This window comes from Alligator mississippiensis, chromosome 13 (genome assembly GCF_030867095.1).
Source record: "Alligator mississippiensis isolate rAllMis1 chromosome 13, rAllMis1, whole genome shotgun sequence".
Lineage (NCBI taxonomy): Eukaryota > Metazoa > Chordata > Crocodylia > Alligatoridae > Alligator > Alligator mississippiensis.
Window position 1 is genome coordinate 46,167,730 of NC_081836.1, and position 20,102 is coordinate 46,187,831.

The window sequence follows — 20,102 nt, forward strand, 5'->3', positions numbered from 1 at the left end:
TAAGAAAACCTTACAGGCAATGTTCCTCTTTTGATAGCTTCAGACACTTCTTTTGTCCAGTAGATAGATGAAACACAGATAACCACCTGTCCAGGACAGTGAAGTACCCACTTTTTTCGGGGAATCTTTTAAAAAATAATAAACAATTTTACTTCAATTAAAGTAGATGCAAGTGTTTTACTCAGTGCAACTAACTTGAAACAGAAGGAGCCTAAGGACCAAGATGAACATGAGCCGGCAGTGTGACGAAGCCATCAGAAAAGCCAATGGCACTTTATCGTGCATCAGCAGATGCATGACAAATAGGTCCAGGGAGGTGATACTTCCCCTCTATAGGGCGTTGGTCAGACCGCAGTTGGAGTACTGCGTGCAATTCTGGGCGCCACACTTCAAGAAGGATGTGGATAACCTGGAGAGGGTACAGCGAAGGGCAACTCGTATGGTCAAGGGCCTGCAGACCAAGCCCTACGAGGAGAGACTAGAGAAACTGGACCTTTTCAGCCTCCGCAAGAGAAGGTTGAGAGGCGACCTTGTGGCTGCCTATACGTTCATCACGGGGGCACAGAAGAGAATTGGTGAGTATTTATTCACCAAGGCGCCCCCGGGGGTTACAAGAAATAATGGCCACAAGCTAGCAGAGAGCAGATTTAGATTGGACATTAGGAAGAACTTCTTCACAGTTCGAGTGGCCAAGGTCTGGAACGGGCTCCCAAGGGAGGTGGTGCTCTCCCCTACCCTGGGGGTCTTCAAGAGGAGGTTAGACGAGTATCTAGCTGGGGTCATCTAGACCCAGCACTCTTTCCTGCTTATGCAGGGGGTCGGACTTGATGATCTATTGAGGTCCCTTCCGACCCTAACATCTATGAATCTATGAATCTATGAATCTATGACATCCCAGCTATGCAGAATTGGATACCTGTACAAGCACGGATTACTTTCAAGATCTACTTTATGCTGTAAATATTTTATATATAGACAGAGAACAAATGTAGATAATTACTTGAACATATTCTGCAATGCCATCTTGAATAACTTGTCTTACACTGCCCAGCATCATTTCCTCTACTTGCAAAAGCCATTTCTCTACCATGCCCTTAAAACAAACAAAAATAGATTAAAGTGAAAATGGGAAAATGAAATAGGCTTAAACCACATGAGCTGAATCATGCATGCTTTTTCTGCTCTGGTGAAGACCAGATAAAATGGACTAAAGGATTCAAAAAAAAGGACCATAAGCACTGATGACTACAGTACAGAAGTACATACAAGCAGGCAAACCAAGCTAACTCCACAGGCATAGCTAGTTTCATTATAAGAAGGCAGTGGGATATATACAGGCACAGAATGGAAATGTAGCCCTGAGAGGGCAAACCAACATGATTGTAATACCAAGGGGCACTTTGCTCCTGGATGATGTGGCCAAAAGATTGCTATATAGTACATCCCACATCTTTTCTCTCTGTAAATCCCATCCAGCACCTGTCTGCATCTCTATCAGCACATCTACATAAGATGAGTTAATGCGCATTAACCTAATTTAATGTGCATTACGGGCATGCATCTATGTGTGTACCTTTAATGTGCATTAAAAATGGTGAGATTGGCTAATCATGCCTCCATTTGATACCTGTAGGTATCAAATGGAGGCATGATTAGTTAAACTGCATTAATGCATGTGTAGATGCAACACGGCACTAACTTTAGTGCTGGGTCTGCCCAGCTACTAGGGGCACATGGAAGGGCTGCAGGGACTTGGCACTAACTTTAGTGCCAAGTGCCAAGTACCTGCACATGTAGACACCTGCCAAAAATTGCTTCATGCACATTAACTTAATATGCATTAAATTTAAGCATGCTTAAATGCACATGTAGATGCTCCCTGTGTAGCCTAAATACCTTTAAAAACCTGCCTGCCATCTTGTTTAATGCTGACTTCCCCAAAAGTACATGCTTTACAATCAAAATAGGTTATAATTAAAAAAATTACTTTTGCTTTCACTGGGTAAATTTTTTCTATGAAGGGAACAGTTTCTTTCTCTGAACTGATCATGCCCGTGATCTCCAAGTCTTCTGTAAACTCCAACTTAGCAATTCCCTCAAAACATTTCTTCAAGTGTGGCTGGACTCGAAGGGGATCTTTAGTTTCTGACAAAATCTCAAGCAGCTCATCGTTAGACAAGAAAAAGAATCTGTTAAAAGATTTAAAAGTACACAAAAACATTTCAAATATAGAAATAGTCATCCAAGAAGCTACAGGATTAGAGTGTGAATTTGCTTTAACTCTTTACATTAGAAAAACTTATCCCAACAGTCATATTGTAGTGTTGTAGCTGTGATGGTCCAGAGAAGAAGCAGGATTTGTTTGGTGACATCTTTTACTGCACCAACTACAGAGTTGGGAGATATGTTTGACAAAATTCTGGGCACAAAGTTTCTTTCCTTAAAGACTGTTAGATAAGCAAAGGATGTAAGCAAGGACCCAGAGAAGGAAGGTATGGCCGGGAGGTCAGTTAGGGCAGATCAGCCGCTTAAAGAAATTATCTTCTGAAATAGATGATGCATTTCTCCCACCTCATAGTTCTGCTGCTCAAAACATCTTTGCCTCCCCCCTCTTCTTTTTTGGTGGAGCATAGGTCAGCTCAATCAGCTCTAACTTCAAAAAGAATAGATTTTCATTTTTTTTTGTAACATAGAATTGTGTTCTGTGTATTTTTGTGATAAACATGCATCAATTTGACTCAATAAAAATTATTTCAAAGAGTGTTGCAGAATCTTTTACATCTCCTACTGCTCGAAGTTGGGTTATTAATACATTTACCTTGGGAAAAATAATCTTTTCTTCTCCAAGTAAGAATTTAGCCCTTTCTGAATATCTTCTAAGAGATTATTTGCTTCCTGAAGCCTGTCCAACATCTTAGGCTGTTCAGTTGCTACAAGTACTCTGGTGTCCTTTACCTTTATGAAAATAAATTATGTAGAAAACACTATATGTGGACATATGGTTTGATTAGTTTATTTCATTTTTCTTTAATAGATGCTAATGATGGTCACCAAGTATGTTACAGAGCATGACAAGTTAGACATTGGTTTCTTTGTTGCCTATCTTCAGATTATGAAAATGTGCAATTAAGAGTGCTTACTGTTTGAGAACATTGCTTTGTACAGACTAAATTGTATCAATAACATTGTAGCCTGATTGTGGAAAAAAAACTGATAGGATCACATCCACAGGCATTAGAACATTTTAAAGATTATACTGATTTGAAGAGTCAAATCTTGTTTGCATGTGCTTTAGGCTTGCAACATTTCTTTCATTTACAAATAGGAATAAAAATTCTATGACATGCACCTTTGAAACCCTCCACTTATCTTTTCTGCTTGTTCTCCAATTTACATTTATTCTCTGTGATTGCACTCATTTGGTTGATGCGATCAGCATCTCTTACAACAAGTTTCATAATTTACAGAAACTGGGTTGTTATGCAAATCTCTGGTTTACTTCAAAACTTATATCAGTTGTCCTGAGTAGCCTATCTTACAAAGATCTCAGCCTCCACTGCTCCTAAACATCTAACCTCTTGCTATCAGAAATTTCTTGTGGTTATATTCAGCAGAAAAAGACTTAGCACTCCTTACTAACTTTCCATAATCCCAAGTATGGAAATCGCTCAACATATTGTTACATATATTTTTCTGACAATGTAATGAATTAACAGAATTTTTACTGCACAGAAAATACCACACAAAAACACAGAAAATATCATGCAAATTATATTTTTTGCTGGTCTAATACCAAGTGAGCCTTTAAAGCCCAGATAAGTCACTGGAAGCCTTCCTACTCATTTCAATAAGCTCTGGAAGCACAAATCACTTATCCCTCTTCAATATTCTATTCATTTAACAGAAAAACCTGACTTAACTGCACAAAAACAAGATGATTTACAATTAGAGTTCAAACTATTCTCTAAATTCATTCCATTGTATCTAGTTTCTACAGAAATCTCAAAAGAATGGGTAATCTTACCTATCCATTTTTTATACAATACTAGGCATTACAGGTGTTTAGTTAGGGACTCTGTGTTCTACATTACAATTTCCTATGACGCAAACTTAAATATCTGACTTTGGAAAAGCTGTCAAATTAGCTTAGCTATACTTACATTAACAAATAAATTAAAAAATGCTCACTCCATTACATGCAAGCACTTACTGCATGTGTCATGATGTCTTTCCAGTAAGCGTCTACGATGCCAAACTTTCTGCCCTCTTCTGGCATTTGAGCGATAATGTCTTCTGAACTAAAAATTGGTTCTAAGTAAAGCCACGTTGCTTGACATTTTAACCAGCTATCTAAAATATCTTGCATTAAAACAAGTTTCTCTTCCCATGCCTGTAAACAGAACATTTAATGCTTACAATCTACATAATTGCTTCAAATTACGTTTTGATTCAGAGACTGAATAGTGGAAAATGCCAGATAATTACTTCTATTAATGCAACATTTTCTCATTTCATTCCTATGTGGTTACTGGTATTTACATAATTGAAAATAAACAACCCTAAGAGTTTTATCTCTAATATCACACTCTGGCCAGAAAGAACCAATTTTTTAACAAAGCAGGAGGTGCAGTGCAACTGTGGCTCAGGTGTTTAGGCCTTATTCACCTGAATAGCCAGAACAGGCGCTTATGCACTTGCTCCGGAAGTAGGGGGGAGGAGAGGGAGGAGTCACTTGAATTAGAGGGGCTCCAAGACCTGCTCTAATTAAAGCACCTGTAGTGTCTCTTGTATCAGTGTCCCTGCACTTAAAAATGGCAGCGAGAACGCTTTAACTAAAGCTCATTGAACACCTCCACTGCCATTTTTAAGCACGGGGACATGGATACATGAGATGCTGGAGTTTGCTTGAGCACAGTAATTACCACACTCCAGCAGACTCGATTAATCAAGTCTGCTCTGAAGCACTGTGATTGCAGCACATCAGAGTATTGGCTTAGAAATGGTATTCAAAAGTTTGTTATTTGGGAATTGGCTTATAGGTAGAATGGGCAACAGGGGTCAATTGATTTCTAAAGAGTTTGGGTCCCACACAACCCTGAAGGCAGACAGGCTGTCTGATGCAACAAGGCCAACAAGAACACATAGTATGAAAAAACAGTCTGGAAACTGGGACTGTGTACTATGCTGCCCATAACATGAGATAAAGTGGAACCAGCTAACAAGCCAGAGAGCAGAGGGGCCCAAGTCCTGGTTTTGGGGGAACAGACAAAATTAGAAGGCCCGGAAAGCTACATGGATGTGTGACCACAGAGAGACAACCAAGCAGAGATGGCCATGAATGAAGAATCATCAGGAGTCACCAAGAGGGAAGGAGAATACAAAAGTGCAGACTTGACAGTAACAAAGGGTCCTTTCCTTTGTCTCGTCCCACCCCGGGTTCCTCCTCCTCCTCCCCATCCTTCTCCCTGAGAGGGTTCCCCATCCCCTGGGAAGGGTCCCCAAGGCCACCATGGACAGAGGCTGTACGACCAGCCCATCTCATCCACCCCAATGGAGGGGCTGTGTGGGCCTTGGCATCCCACCTCCAGGCTGCTGATATGCTGACATCTGACACTTAAGAGACAGCCTCAGAGTGAAGACTGCATCCTGGCCAGGTGGACTTTGACTCTGATGACAGCCCTAGGATTTGGTAGCTATATAAAATTGCTTGGTTGTTTGTATAGCTTCTTTTGTTATCACTGTGTATCAATAAATTTGCCTATTATCGAATGGAAAGGCCATGGTCGGTCTGAGGGTGGGAACAAGGCCTTTGGGTCCTAAGTCCAGAGCCAACAGGAGCTTACTCACTGCTTGTATATAGGCACCTAATGGGGTCTACGTGTGTGAAGAAGGACTCCTGAGAACAAAGTTGCAAGATTCTGATTTTATTTATGACTGTAAATTGGTTTGTGCACTGATAAGACACCAGCCCTTCAAAACTGTGCAAAATCTCCCAATTTTCAGTGTAAGGGGTGAGCCAGGGTAAGCAGAGGGTATGTAAGAAGGTAGGCAGATTGCACTGTATCAGGTGACCCTTGGGGGTTGTTACAGGAGCCTGTAAATTAAGGGTAGCATTTGCTCCTCACCACCCTCGGTGCTTTTGCTGAGCAGAGGTCAGCTGGACCTAGGCACTAGGGCTAATGACCCAATGAATAGATGGAATTAAAGGACTGACATCATGAAAATTAGTCAAAAGTATAACCAAATATTAATTGGAGGTGGCTAGAATCTCTACTTTCTGTGTAAACCTTTTGAATTTGTACAGTCTTTAACACCTTTGTTCATCAAAAATGTGTTGCAGAATGACTTTATATCTTAAACCTACCATGAAATTGCACCTGAACAGACAGGTAGGCCATCAGGAAGAACAACTTTGAAAAAATGTGTGGATTATAGCAATGCCACAAAATTACATATGTATTTCCCTCACAAATGAGAGTGCTGCTTCTTATTATACAAATCAACAAGGTCAGTTTAAATCCATCAGCCTATTCCCAAGATACAGGACTCAAAAAATCTTGAACGTGACAACCAGTGTGGCCATACAATTACATTTTCCTTTAGCTTCGTTGCAAGTGTTGCACCTGCTTCTTTGGAAACCAGTAGTTCAAAGCTCTTTGAAAAAACAGCATGAATATTTGTATTCCTTAGAAATAACTCAAAATGTATAACTTATGATGCCAGAACACCTATATCACTCAGGAAAAGTATATTATGAAAGACATATAAATGCAATCGAACTGGCTTTCCCTTACCCGGCATTCACTTTCTATTGGTCTGATGAATGGAGAGCCACACATTGTCTGTGTCTTAACAATGTGATCATCAAGCAAAAGCTGGATGTCATCAATTGCTGACAGGATGCTGGTGTTCTGTAAATGTATCACACTTGGTTAAAGCAAATTAAGTTATTTTGATACACTACTCTAAAAAATTTAGAGGTCCTCCCTCTACCACAGACTTCTTCTGTAACCTTGGACAAATCATTTAGTCTTGCTGTGGCTCAGTTTCCCACACGGAAAATAAGGATAATAAAACCCTCCTGCCTCCCATGTGTGTTGTGAGGATAAATACTACAAACCCCAAAAGACTTTCAGATGCTATGGTAACATAGGTCATTAAATTACCTACAGATAGATATTTTAATAACTTTGCATGGGCTATCATGCCTGATTTTACTTCATGATACTCCTGTAAATCAGTAATAACTCCACTGATTTTGCTGAAATGCTGTAAGTCCGTGCGGATTAATCATTTTAACAATTTGCTAGTTGACCTTTACTCACAGTGTCTCTGTACTTCACAAAAATGAAATGCATATTGACCCATTCCAATTTCATCTTGTCCAGGGTTTTCTCTAGGGAATATTCTTTACTAGCTGCTGCTCCTATAGGTTCCAATCTGGATTAAAATGAAATGTAGTTTAACTATATTACAAACAAAACATTCCAAGTGAAAAACAATTTTGGGATAGAGAAAGAAAAAAGGCAATTCAATGAGAAAACATAGGAGTGAACCTACAGAACCTACAGTGAACCTACATGCAGACTTATGCATGGCACTGAAGTGTCTATGCATTTCAGCCTTGTATTTACACATGAAAAAGGCCAGTGAAATATGTAACAGGCCATATTTCACATGGGAGCTCATGAGTTGAAAACAGCAGAACAGAAGAACCTGGATGTACTAGGTGATCACAGGATGGTTATTAGGGCTGTGCAAAATTTCGTCAGACGTTTCGTTTTGACACTGTTTTGACCAATTTCGAGGTCGAAACAGCAAAATCAAAACTAAACAAAGGCCCTCAAAATAGCCTTGAAACAAAACGAGGCTAGTTGAAATGTTTCGACCATAGGTTGGAGATGGGAAGTCAGTTCAGCTAGGCTGCCTCCCGCCCCCGGTGCAATCTAGCGCGGGGGACCAGGAAAACAGCCCAGCTGGGCTGCCTCGCTGCCCTCAGCAGGATCTAGCACCGGGGATGGGAAGTCATCCCAGCTGGGCTGACTTCCCATCCCCAGCAAAACTCAAAACAGTGTCGAAAGAGCCTTTCTGTTTCAACGGAACAGAACAGCTGTTTCGACTCGAAATGAAATTCAAGACAAAACACTATTCTGTTGAACCGTCGAAACTCAAGGCGAAACAGAATGGTGCCATTTCGCACAGCCCTAATGACTGTGAGTTGCCAATGTGATTCAAAAACAATTTAAAAAAGCAAATGTGATGCTAGGGTATTATCAGGAAAGGTATGTCTAAGAGAGAAGTAGAAGCACTGATGACACTGTAATTAGGTAAGACCTGATCTAGAATACTGAGTGCATTTCTGATCACCCATATTCCAGAAGGATGAACACAAATAAAACTAGGTACAGAGAAGAGATACTAGAATGATCCAGGGAATTGAAAGCTTAAAAGAGGAGACTAGAAGGACCTGGGTTCTTCAGACAAAGCAAAATGAAGACTGCTGTGTATAGATACACTGAAAGGCATAAACAATAGGGAACAAAAATAACTAACTATTTAAACCAAAGAACAATGCTGACACAAGAATAAATGAGTATAAACTGGCCAAGAATAAATTTAGACTGGAAAATCAGAAGATTGTCTCTAACAATTAGAGCAATAGTATCAAAAATATGACCCAGGAGCTGAAACTGCTTACAGATCTGTTTTGTCTGGCCCCAGGTTCTTAAAAAGGCTAAGAATTTGGTGGCAGGGTGAGGTGCACCCCCAAAATCCATGTACATCAGCAGTGAGGCAAGCAACAGCTGTGTCAATCCTAACAGCTCTCTGACACCATTCACCCCGTCTCCACAGGTGAGCCCAGATCTTGCCTGCATGAAGGCCCATGGGCCAGATCTGGCCTGGGGTGCCAAACCAGTTTGACACTCCTGCATTAGAGAATAAAGTTCTGGAACAGCCTTCCAGCGGAAGCAAAACCTACCTGATTTCAAGGTAGAACTCCATGAAGTTTATGAAAGAGATCATATGATGTAGCACATGTGATAAGAGATGATTAGACTCAGCAACCTGGAATGTTCTTGAGCTGGACTGTATTGCACTAGGCTTGTACAAACACAGAAAAGAAATATTCTCTCTGCTTAAAAGAGCCTACAGCCTAAGGAACATTAGACAAATACTCAGTTTTGGTAAGTATGTACAGTATCCTTTTAGCACACAGGTCCATAAATCCTCATAGCTGGACAACTGGTACCAAGGCATTTGGCTTTATATGCAGATATAAAAAATATTTAAAATAGTACCAAAAATATGTTTTCAAGTTCCCTAAAATAATTTTACTGAGAAATGTGACCTAAAAAGATATGATGATGTGATGAATGCTTTATTGTCATTTATAAGAGATAACCTGCAGAAATCACTCATGCCATTTAAATCTTGTAGCCATTCTAGACACTGCTCCCTTGACTAATGTCACCTAGCACGATTTTACTTACATTTTCTAATTCACCAACTGAGGATAATAATCTCTACAGTCTTACGCTGCAGTTTAGGTGCAGAAGAGAATTTTGGAATAAATAGGGGTGGGATTTTCAGAAGTATACCTTTACAAGAACAACTCACAATGCTTTTCATGTCAGATTTGTTTTCCTCCAACACTTCTGAAACTTCCACCTTTAAGTCAATAATGTTCACCAGTGAAAAATTAAAGGCTTTAAAATGCGAAAAAATATCTAATAGGATTAAAGGGGTTAGGAAATTTATCAGATTAGAAAAGTGTATCAATGGGGTTTATGTTTAAAAGAAATTAGAATTAGGATGTACTACTTACTTCTCCATGTATTTTGATAATCCATATTCCAACATATTTAATAGGGAAGTAGTTTCATCAGGTCTGATCTCACATCCTACTATTTCACTAATCTGAAAATAAATAGAACACAGGGTTGGTTATAAAGATGTAAATGTGTAACTGGAGTTTACTGAAGTGGACTGCAAAGACTCTCATTCCACCACAGTTGGCTCTGCACCCTTAGAACTGCAAGATTGGGTCCAACATGTGCTAACTTTTAGTGGAATTACATACTGTGGAATTTTTTGGAATAAAGAATGGGGGTATCAGAACAATCACTATTTTGAAGGAGAAAATGTAATTGTTTAGTATGTATTTCAACAGCACCTGTTCCCAGTGTCTCTCCTTCATTCCTCGATTGCAAGCAATAGACAGGACAGGAAGATGCTGCTTGAACTTGTCAAGTTTAAATTTCATATTTTCTGCTAAGCGCTTTGGTCCAGGAAGATCTATAAAAGTCTTAGAAAGTTTGTACATGGTCCTCCACATATTTCCAACTTCCTCAGTGATAACATCAGCATTCAAGTTCTGAAGAGGTCCTGCATGTATAATTTGAAATGAACACTAAGAAAATATTGATGCTTGTTCAGCACTAGAAAGATTTATAGGTATTTGTAACCTTTCTTTTTTTAACTGTAAACAACTGTAAACTGTTGCATTCCAAATTACCAGACCCACAACTTTATTTAGCACCTCTACATAGCATTTTACCACCCCAAAAAACTTTGCACAGGACAAACCAATCAATCTTTGCAACATCTGCATGAGCAAGTAGTATCATTCTAATTTTATAAACAGACACTGAGAGAGAGAGCAGTTTAGTGATTTCAGGCACTCAGGGCTGAGGCCCAGTTACAATTCTATACAAGTTCAGACAACTCCAAAATGGCAAATTTTATCACAAAGCCCTATCATCCTCACCATTCATCCACTCCTCAGACTTGGTATGGAAATTAAAAGCTGTTATCCAAAGTTGCTCAAAAGGTTGTTTATTTACAATTACAGCTTGCAGCAAAGGAAACTGACTCTTCTCACGCTCCAGTAACTCCTCTTCTTTATTAATAGCCTTTAGGGGAAAAATATGATTTCCGTTAAGAAGTCCATTGTTACTGAAGAATTCTGTTATGGAACATAGGATAAAAGTATCTAAGAGCCAGTTAGATTTTTAAAAGTATTAAGGTACCAAAAAATGCAGTGAAAGTCTAGTGGGAATTCAATAAGGGAATTAAGCACCTATATGCTTTTGAAAATCCTATTGGCTGGAAGACTGCAAGTGTTCAAATACTTTTAAAAAAGCAGGCCTTAGCAGACTTTTCATTAATGACTTACAACATAAGCCATGCCATACAGGGTCAGACCAATGGTCCATCTAGCCCAGGTTTAGCCATTTTTGAGCCTAAGTATCATTGACTTTCAATAAGACTTTGGCACCAAAGTGCTTAAATTACTTTTGGAAAAGGGACTTGGACATTTTGGGAAATTGTATCCATTGTGTTATTTTCTGTTATTTTGTATAATAGTAGAATCTAGAGGCTTTAATGAAGATCAGGTAGCCAATGTACAGCATACCGCTATATATAATATACACTTTGTTTTTAGACGGCAGCTTGAAGAAAAAAAATCTGAACAGCAGATTGAGTAGCAGCAGCTAGGAAGATGAGACTGCTCCTGAGCCTTCTTCCAGCCTCACACACTAGATAGGGCCTACAGGCTAACCTAGTGTGCTGGGTCCAACCATCATGTCAGGCCTGGGGCCACATACTGGGTCCAAGGTGACATGGCAGATCTGATCCAGGCAAATTGTACCCAATGCTGCACACAAGACCTCGGTCCATGTGCTGGATCTGACCCTGTAGACCACATCCAACCCCATGCCTGCTCGGTCCGGGGTCATGTGCTGCATCTGACCCAGTGCATCAGGTCCAGATGCAGACCAACCTCACATATCAGCCAAATCTGGCACAGGGACCATGTCATCTGACTTGGGGGGGGTCTTCACAGGTCTGTGGAGTAGTGGCAGCATTACTGGTATGCTCCCCTGCCACCAAATCTCCAGACCTGTGGGGAACTGTTTTTTTCATATGTACCAGTAATGCACAGATGCAGGTGCAGATTATATGCAAGAAAATAACCTTAAGGTATAAGGAACAGTCCTTGCCCAAAAAAGTCTCCATTATAAGCAGGTAACAGAGATAAAGAGTGACTGAAAAGCAACATTGTTGTCTTAGTTTTCCTGTTGTGCAAGTGAAGCACAAGGCGATTCAATGATTTACTCAAGGTCACATAAAATGGCTATGGCAGAGCCAGAAACTGAGCCCAAGAACTGTTGGGTCTTAAGCCATCCTCCTTTCCCAACAATTTCAATCGTTCAGTAGATATGGGATTCATCCTCAGTCATACAAGGATGATTTTTTTACATGAAAATTGTCAAAAACATCCAGTTCTTCAAACCAGCTTTAGTAAATAGAAGGGAACTGGCAATGTGCATCTGCAAATTTGGGGATCATTTTCAAAGTCAACTTGGTGATCTGTGTCCATAACTCTGAAAGACCAGGATATGAGCTTACCTGAATAGACTAACATTTGAGCCAGATAATAAATACCAACCTCAAATTCTACCATTGCATCATCCAAATTCTTATCCAGCTCATTAAATTTCTCAACATTATTCTTCATTTCTTCCAAAATCATGACATCACGTTTTTTGTAACTTTCTACTTCTTTCTCATATTTTTTCAGAGTTTCCTCAAATCGGGAACACCTAATTAAAAAGAGTTCAGAAATGTTACCATTTTAGATTTTATTCCTTTTATAAGTTTTGAATTTTTTTTGAAGTATAAAGAGGACTGTCAAGTGAAAGCTAACCTATCACTTACAAAACGCAACTTCCTAATTAATTATTCCTCACAATTGTGTAAGGTTTCCTCTTTACAGATGAAGAAACCAAGGCACAAAGATTGAGTGACTTTTTTAGTTCCAGACAACAAGTCAGTAACAATGCCAGAAATATAACTAAGGAAACCTTTTAAAACATATAATAGCTCCAGGCTCTGTCTGCTAGTGCCTGCTGTCTTTACTATCCACATGAAGACACATGATGGCTGGAAATGAGAGAAAAGCTTTTACCCGATATGTTGGGGTATAATTTAGAAATGACAGGATCTCATATCTTTTATTAGACCAACTCAATAATCAGAAAAAATCTTCTTTGCAAGTTTTCAGGTATAAATACCATTCATCAGACTGAGGAAGCATCTGCAGTTGATCTGTGCTCTTCCTGAATGGAATGAATAATAAAGAGGCCAGAGGCTGGTATGCATGCAAGAAAGCTGGTGTGCATGCAAGAAAGAAAATGGCTTTCTTGCATACATACCAGCCTATGGCTTCTTTACTATTCATTCCATCCAGGAAGAGCACAGATCAACTGTAGGTGTTTCCTTAGCCTGACAAAGGATATTTGTAGCCGAAAGCTTGCAAAGAATTTTTCCAACAATTTGAGTTGATCAAATAAAAGATATCAGATTTACCCAAAGAACCTTGTCCGTCCATGTCCTTAGACCAACATGGCTACAACCTAAACCCCAGGAATGACAGAATAAATTTATGTAAATCCTAGCACCATCCTTCCTTCCACCCTTCAGACCAATTCAGAAACAAGAAAAACTCCAATCTATCCTGCCTGAAAGATTATTTAAAACTTGGAGCTAGGTGTTTCCTTTGACTGCAATCTGCTGACTTGACAATACCACACTCTTCATTGGTCCTGAGTCTTTTCTTTTTTTTTTTTTTTTCTTTCCCGTTTCCAGTACAAAAGACTATCCTAATTTAATACCATACCTTTTACTCAGAGCTGTCTCTGCTATATCCCTCCTGACAAACAGCTGGTTTCTGCTTTTTTCAAAGATTATCTCAATCTCATCTGGCCAGTGGAAAACAGTACTATTCAGCTTTAAGTCATCATCTAAATTAAAAAAGAGTCTATTTAAGAAATTATTTTAAACAGTGAACTATAGGGTGGTTACTATGACAAACATGCAGAATGGTTAAGACTACTCTTAGGGAAAAGTTACAAAAAATAGTACCCAATCTTGTACCTTCAGCTTGCAAGTAAAAATAGATCAGATAGTCATGTTGACTTTTGGGAGCATGAAAAGTGCTGACATGGCTGAGATTGGTTTTTAAATCAGGACGATCTTCATGTAAGAGTATTATATTGGTTTATAAACAGAGGGACTAATTCTTGGCTCATGTGTGTAGGAGCAATCAAAATTTGGTCTTGTAGGTTTCAATTGAGACAGATACTTTGAAAGGGATGAAATCAAAATACTATAAAATCAAACCAAAACTATTAAAATATATGCTTTAAGTTCTAGGGTGTGCTCTTGTCTGGGAACCTTGCTATCATAAGTATTATGTGAGAGTTGAGTAAGGAGTTCATGTAGTGAACATTTAAAGATGTGACCTGGGATGATCGAGGTGTCCCCCATGCATGCAAGACTTAAAGGTGCAGATACACTATACATTTACCCTGCTGCCACTTACATGAGTTTATACAGGCAGTCCTTGGACTTACAACACAATTGGTTGCTGAAAACCATGTCTTAAGTCGAAACGTTGTAACTCGGAACCAATTTTCTCATAAGAAACAATGTTATAAATGAGGGATTCATTCCTGAACCAAGGCCCGATACCCTATTTTCACTAAAAGTACCCCAGAATTTTGTACTTGATCAATTATAGATGAGTAATATAGCTACATTGATGTATTTATATTGTAAATAGCAATCATATTGATTTGGAAGGACTTTTTTGAGGTGACTTTGCTGGACTTTTTGAAAGGCTCTTTGGACATTTTGAAGGGTTCTTGGCTGGAGTCTTATCAGGAGTCTTGGCTGCAGGTTTTTCTGGAGTCTTGTCTTCTTTCTTAAAGAAAGTGTCCGGGGAAATTTGGACAGATGTTCTCCAAGGAGATGAGCAATGCAGCGAACTTGTTCGCTGGCGTGGCATTGCATCACATCAAGCATTGTAAAGTCGAAACTGACATCATAAAGTTGAAACAGGGTGTCAATTTATAAACGTTGTAAGTGCGAAATGTTGTAACTCAAAACGTTGTAAGTCGAGGACTGCCTGTACATGGATATAAGTTACACCAGCATCTAGAGTGAACAGATGACCAGCTCCCCAGAGGCAGCTATCTGCAGCATATTCTACTACAGTGCCTTACCATCAGGTGGCAGGGGAATCAGTAATAGTCCATTTGCAATAAATGAATGCCTAACTCAAGTTTGAAACTTATTAGCTCTATGGGCACATGATCCATATACCAGTGTATATAGATTCCTGACTTCCCTGAGGAAAATTTCCCCCCCAGAATAGTGTGATTTATAGTAGTGTGGTGTAGTATAGCCACATTTACACTGATCTGACAGAATAGGATGATATCTGAGCTTCAAAACTATCTCTATTATCATCAAATCAGAGGTATTTGTCAGACAAGGTCACCTCACCCCTACATTAAACAAAGATTTGGTTTTGTTAGTATGGCAGGGAACAATATAACCAGGAGTGCAACCAATCCTTGCACATACCATAGCAACTGTTTGAAAGAGTCCTTAGTATAGAGGTCCTACATCTGGAAAAGAAGAATTGTTTTCTTGCTGTATTTTTCCCTCTAGAATCTGCTGAATCCCTCTAGAATCCTGGCAAAATCAATTCCCTCTAGAAAACGCTTTTTTCTTTCTTTCTATTTGGTGTGGGTTTTTTTGTGCAACCTTTCATAAACGTAATAGAAGTTCTATAATTTATCTAGCACCCTGGATAAACAGTAGCCTCTGTTTTATACATTTTCCCCATGAAGACTTTTATATTCTGTATTTTAAAACATACAAGGAAGGTCAGCATACTCCATCAAGAATTCCAGTCTGTAGGCTGCTTCAGAGATCTCACGTCTCAGTTTAAAAACAGTGATTTCACTGGCTTTTTTTAAGTAGGCAGTAAGCTCCACCAGCTCCTCAGTGTTCAAAGGCATTTCATTCACCTTGTCTGCAATTATTTTGTACTGATTGCAAATGCTACAACAAGAAAATAGAGATATTATTATGATGATTAATAATGAGTGGTGCAAGATCTTATTAATGGAGTTTGTCATTAATGCATCTTTACAATTGACATATTCTCACGAATATGCACAGCAGGCATATAATTAAGCATGCTTTTTTATGTCATTCATTCAGTTCCATCATCCTACCTCTCTTTTAAGAACTGATATGTCCATACAATAGAATCCTAGTCAAATCGACAGTAAATTGCCACTGGAATACTTTAAAGTACACCTGCATTTAGAATCCTTGGTTCCACCTAAGATTTAAACTCTTACACCAAAAGAAACTTACTTAAAAAAAAAAATCAAAAACTAATTTCTTGCCAACATATACAAAACACTGCATCTAGCATGAAGCAAAACTTAAAAGCTAAAATGGAAACCCCTGGACCTCCAAATAAAAATGAACATGGGTAAAGGGGGGGTGGGGGGGAATGCAGAGGGAGAAAAAAAGAGAGTGGCTCCCTGATCCTGAGGTACCAATGCACCCGAATCCTTAAAAACTGCATGTGCAGCCCAGCCACACACACACTTTTTAAAGGGATGTAGTGAGCCCAAGACTGGGGAGATGCTCTCTAATGTCAGGCTCACAGCACCCCACTCATCTGCTTCTGGTGATCAGACTGGGGCATGAGGTACAGGAACCAGTTCTGCCCTCAGCCCAATCAAGTATGGCACAGCCATGTCCTGGTACCTGGGGCTGCCCCATGCAGATCCTGACACTCAGATCTGTCATGGGCCAGCTGTAATCTGTCTCATGTTCAATATAAGGCATGATGCACATGAGCTATAAAGATGATGCACATTGTACGTGGAACAGCTCTGTGGCTCATGTACAGTATTATCACAACATAAATTCATCTTAAAAAGCTTATTCTTTTTTCATTTGTCAGCACCTGAATTTAGGGCCTATACTTCTCCAACAGGTACCTACAGCCCTTACCCTGCTTTAGATGGGCATCAGCTTTTGCAGGGAAAACAGAGAACCATGAGCTCTCAGCCGGACAAGTCATCAAAAGAGGAAATAATTGTCATGTGTTTTCACTGTGATGTTTACATGTGCCCAGATACAGCCTAATTTAAGTGTTTTGTAAAAAAATTAAAGACCTCCTTTCTTCAATTTTAAATACACAACCTGGGATCCTCCATGCATATCTGATTAACAATATAAAATCCATCAGAGGGGTGAAGGTCCCTTAGGCACTAATATACAACATCAACCCAAAATGTAGTGGTAGCCAAGCAATCTAGCATACATGTACCTTTTATTTAATTCTCTGTTTTCATCCACTTCAAACTCAATGAGCCTATCTTTAAGATTTTGGGCCCGACTGCAAAGTTCCTCATTCAGCTTTAAAGCATCCAGGCAGAACATGGCGAGAGGGACAGTGATATGCATGGAGGCTATTTCTTTTTTCAGTTTTGTTAAACTGTTAATCTTCTGCAAAAGGGGAAAAATAATCCTATTAGTTTCTTTAGAGTCCATGGGGTGGGAGTGGGGGGGCAAATGCTACAAAAGAATAAAAAATTAGCTGCAACCCACCAAGTAGATAATACATTTAACACAGAAATAACCCACAGGAATAAGAAATAACCCATATTTACATGTTTAGGTTTCAGCTCTCCCCCACCACAGAACCAGGCTGAAGAACCCCAACTGTAGAAAGAGTTCACTGTGATACAGTGGTTCATATTGCCTGCAGGCTGCACCTAGCTAGGGACTAGCTCAGCCAGGAAAGCTCAGAACGCGAGTAAGGCTGGCAAGGAAGAATCAAGGAGATGTACTAATTCAGTGCATGACCTACATAGTCCTCTGCAGTGGGTTTCTTCTTGGCACACAAACTGCCTTCCTCAGCTTAATGCATAGAAAACAGTATTATCATCTGTTCTATTAGCATAACTTCCCTGTGGACAGAGGGAATGTAAATTACTGCAAGTACCCTCCACTTCCAAGGATGAATCAAGCCCTTAAAGTAAAACCTCTTAGATCATATAACATAGATAAGTAAGTCTGGAAGGGACCTCAAGAGATCATAGTCTAGTCCAACCGGGGATGTCTTTGGGATGAGAAACTTGTCACCTGCATCTCTGTACTGCTGTGCAGAGGTTGATTGCTGTGTGAATAGTATAATATGTTACCTTGGTGAAAGCTTCTAAGGAATGGCTTTCCTTCAAAAAATTAGTAACCTCTTGCTCTGCCTTGTTGTTCAAAAGATCACTGTATTTCCTGTACACATTTAAGTACCTAAAACACAAAAGAACATAAAAATAAAAACAAAATGCCAGTGTTAGGACTCACCGCAATTGGAAGTAAGCATTCAACAAATGGCACTAACTCTAATTGTTTATACACAATTTTATCATATAGTGGATTTAGTTTAGCAAGAGGTTAAAAGCCAAAACTTACTTCTGTGGACCGACTGTGTTGTTCTCAAATATCCTTGCAGCTTTATTCACATATTCTGAAACCAAAGATTCCTCTGGTCTGACCGTACGAAGAATGTGGTCATCCCTTTTTAATTCTGGAAAGATTTGAACTTCTACCTAAAAGGACCCCCATAATGCAAATAAAGTGATACATACTTCATAATAATAGGAGAAGGCATTTCACCAACCCACACCATCATTTAAAAAAGTGTATAATTCTACTTACTAGTGATCTGGGAGAAACAGTACCATGCCACACTAGTATGATCCATAATTCAACACTGAAAATGCACTTGAAGCTGTCTTCAGTGCTTTTTGCCACCTCAGGGCCAGAATCAGAGAAAGCCTAGAACACTAGGTCTGGGCCACAACAGCTCATACATCACTTTTGGTCACTCAAAATAGCACTGAGAGGCATAAAATGTACACCTAGGCATTGACATGTCGATCTCTAAATACCACTGGGAACACTTGGCTGTTCTGCTGGAGCGTGTATTTGAAAACTGGGTGTACGATGCTGACATTTCATTTACGAACATAAAGATAGCCCAAAGGACACTATTCCACAACTGAAGGAATAAAATGCAGGAAAAATGCTCATAGTTTCCCAGCTGTAACAAAGAGCCAGAGCCCCCTGTTACTTTAAGAGAGGATACCTGAATTGGGGTCAGCTGCATTTTGGATAAGCATCCAGAAGAAAGCCTGCAACAGCAGGAACTGCTAGGTAACCAAGGAGGACTCCAGGACAGGAGAGTCCCAACAACTTGGTAGGCTGAACAGAAACCCCTGGGCCCATGTTCAAGAACACCAATCAGATGACTGGAGGGGGCAAGGTTTAGCTGTACATAAGCCCAGCCTTTGGACTAGGGCTAGCAATCCATGCCAGCAGGCTGCAGGGGAAGGAGCTAAAGACAGCTGACTGCCAGGAAAAAGGAGGTACCCTGTGAGCTGGGGAATCAAGTCAGCTCCTTAGGGGAGGAATGTGGCAACTGGTATAGCCCTGGTGGGGTCTGAATGAGTTGCATTGTTTTCTAGTTATTTCTTCTATGTTTAAGTTCAAACACTGGAGGACTGGACTGTGACTATGGAGGATCTGTGGAGGCCACAGGGTACCTGAGGAACACCTAGCATAGAGCCCTGTAAGGGCCACAGACCCCAGGATAGTGCAGGGCAAGAACAGCTTTGTTGAGGTCAGGGACACCAAGGGCTGGTATTGACAGTCACCTTGCTGGGGCTTCAGACCCCAAGGGCTGGCACAGACAGCAAGAGCAGCCTCGCTGGGATCAAGGACCCCAGGGGCTGGTATAGAGAGCAAGCCAGAGCTGAGGTGCAAGAGCCCAAGGTCTTCAGCAGCGATCATGGGCTGAGGGGGTTCAGCCAGAGAAAAATAGTCAAAGCTAGGAAGGCTGAAGTCTGTACGAGGGCTTTTGGGCCTGAGGGACCCAATGTCAGTTTGGGCAAGGAGGCCCTGTCCAAGTGGTAACTGATATCTGTGAGGCATGAACATGGCTATGGGGATGGTTGGAGGCCACAGTTATAGCTAGAGACCTCCTAAATCATGGCAAGATAAAGGGATTTTCACGGGCTGCTCACGGCATGCAGAGCCAATTTCACCGTCTTTTTGCAGCGAGCCCCTCCCACACCGCTGATTAGTCAAAGGGCCCCAGCAGCCCTGCCCCTTGCCACTGATTGGCTGCGATGGCCAATCACTCATCTTCAGACTACAGC

General features: G+C 40.2%; 1 protein-coding gene across 12 annotated transcripts in view; it reads right to left on the minus strand.

Moving 5' to 3' along the window:
• Positions 1–20,102, minus strand: part of DNAH3 (dynein axonemal heavy chain 3) — a 125,958-nt gene that overhangs the window by 55,665 nt on the left and 50,191 nt on the right. For all 12 annotated transcript variants that reach the window (XM_059716227.1, XM_059716226.1, XM_059716234.1 and 9 more), the window contains 16 exons: positions 18,355–18,491; positions 18,087–18,192; positions 17,210–17,388; positions 15,734–15,918; positions 13,685–13,808; positions 12,455–12,608; positions 10,769–10,913; positions 10,175–10,386; positions 9,827–9,918; positions 7,326–7,440; positions 6,795–6,911; positions 4,211–4,390; positions 2,819–2,955; positions 1,988–2,189; positions 1,001–1,093; positions 15–125 (listed from right to left, as the gene is read on the minus strand). In XM_059716227.1, the coding sequence (XP_059572210.1) occupies positions 15–125; positions 1,001–1,093; positions 1,988–2,189; positions 2,819–2,955; positions 4,211–4,390; positions 6,795–6,911; positions 7,326–7,440; positions 9,827–9,918; positions 10,175–10,386; positions 10,769–10,913; positions 12,455–12,608; positions 13,685–13,808; positions 15,734–15,918; positions 17,210–17,388; positions 18,087–18,192; positions 18,355–18,491 (2,289 nt within the window). The remainder of the gene's footprint in view (positions 1–14; positions 126–1,000; positions 1,094–1,987; positions 2,190–2,818; positions 2,956–4,210; positions 4,391–6,794; positions 6,912–7,325; positions 7,441–9,826; positions 9,919–10,174; positions 10,387–10,768; positions 10,914–12,454; positions 12,609–13,684; positions 13,809–15,733; positions 15,919–17,209; positions 17,389–18,086; positions 18,193–18,354; positions 18,492–20,102) is intronic.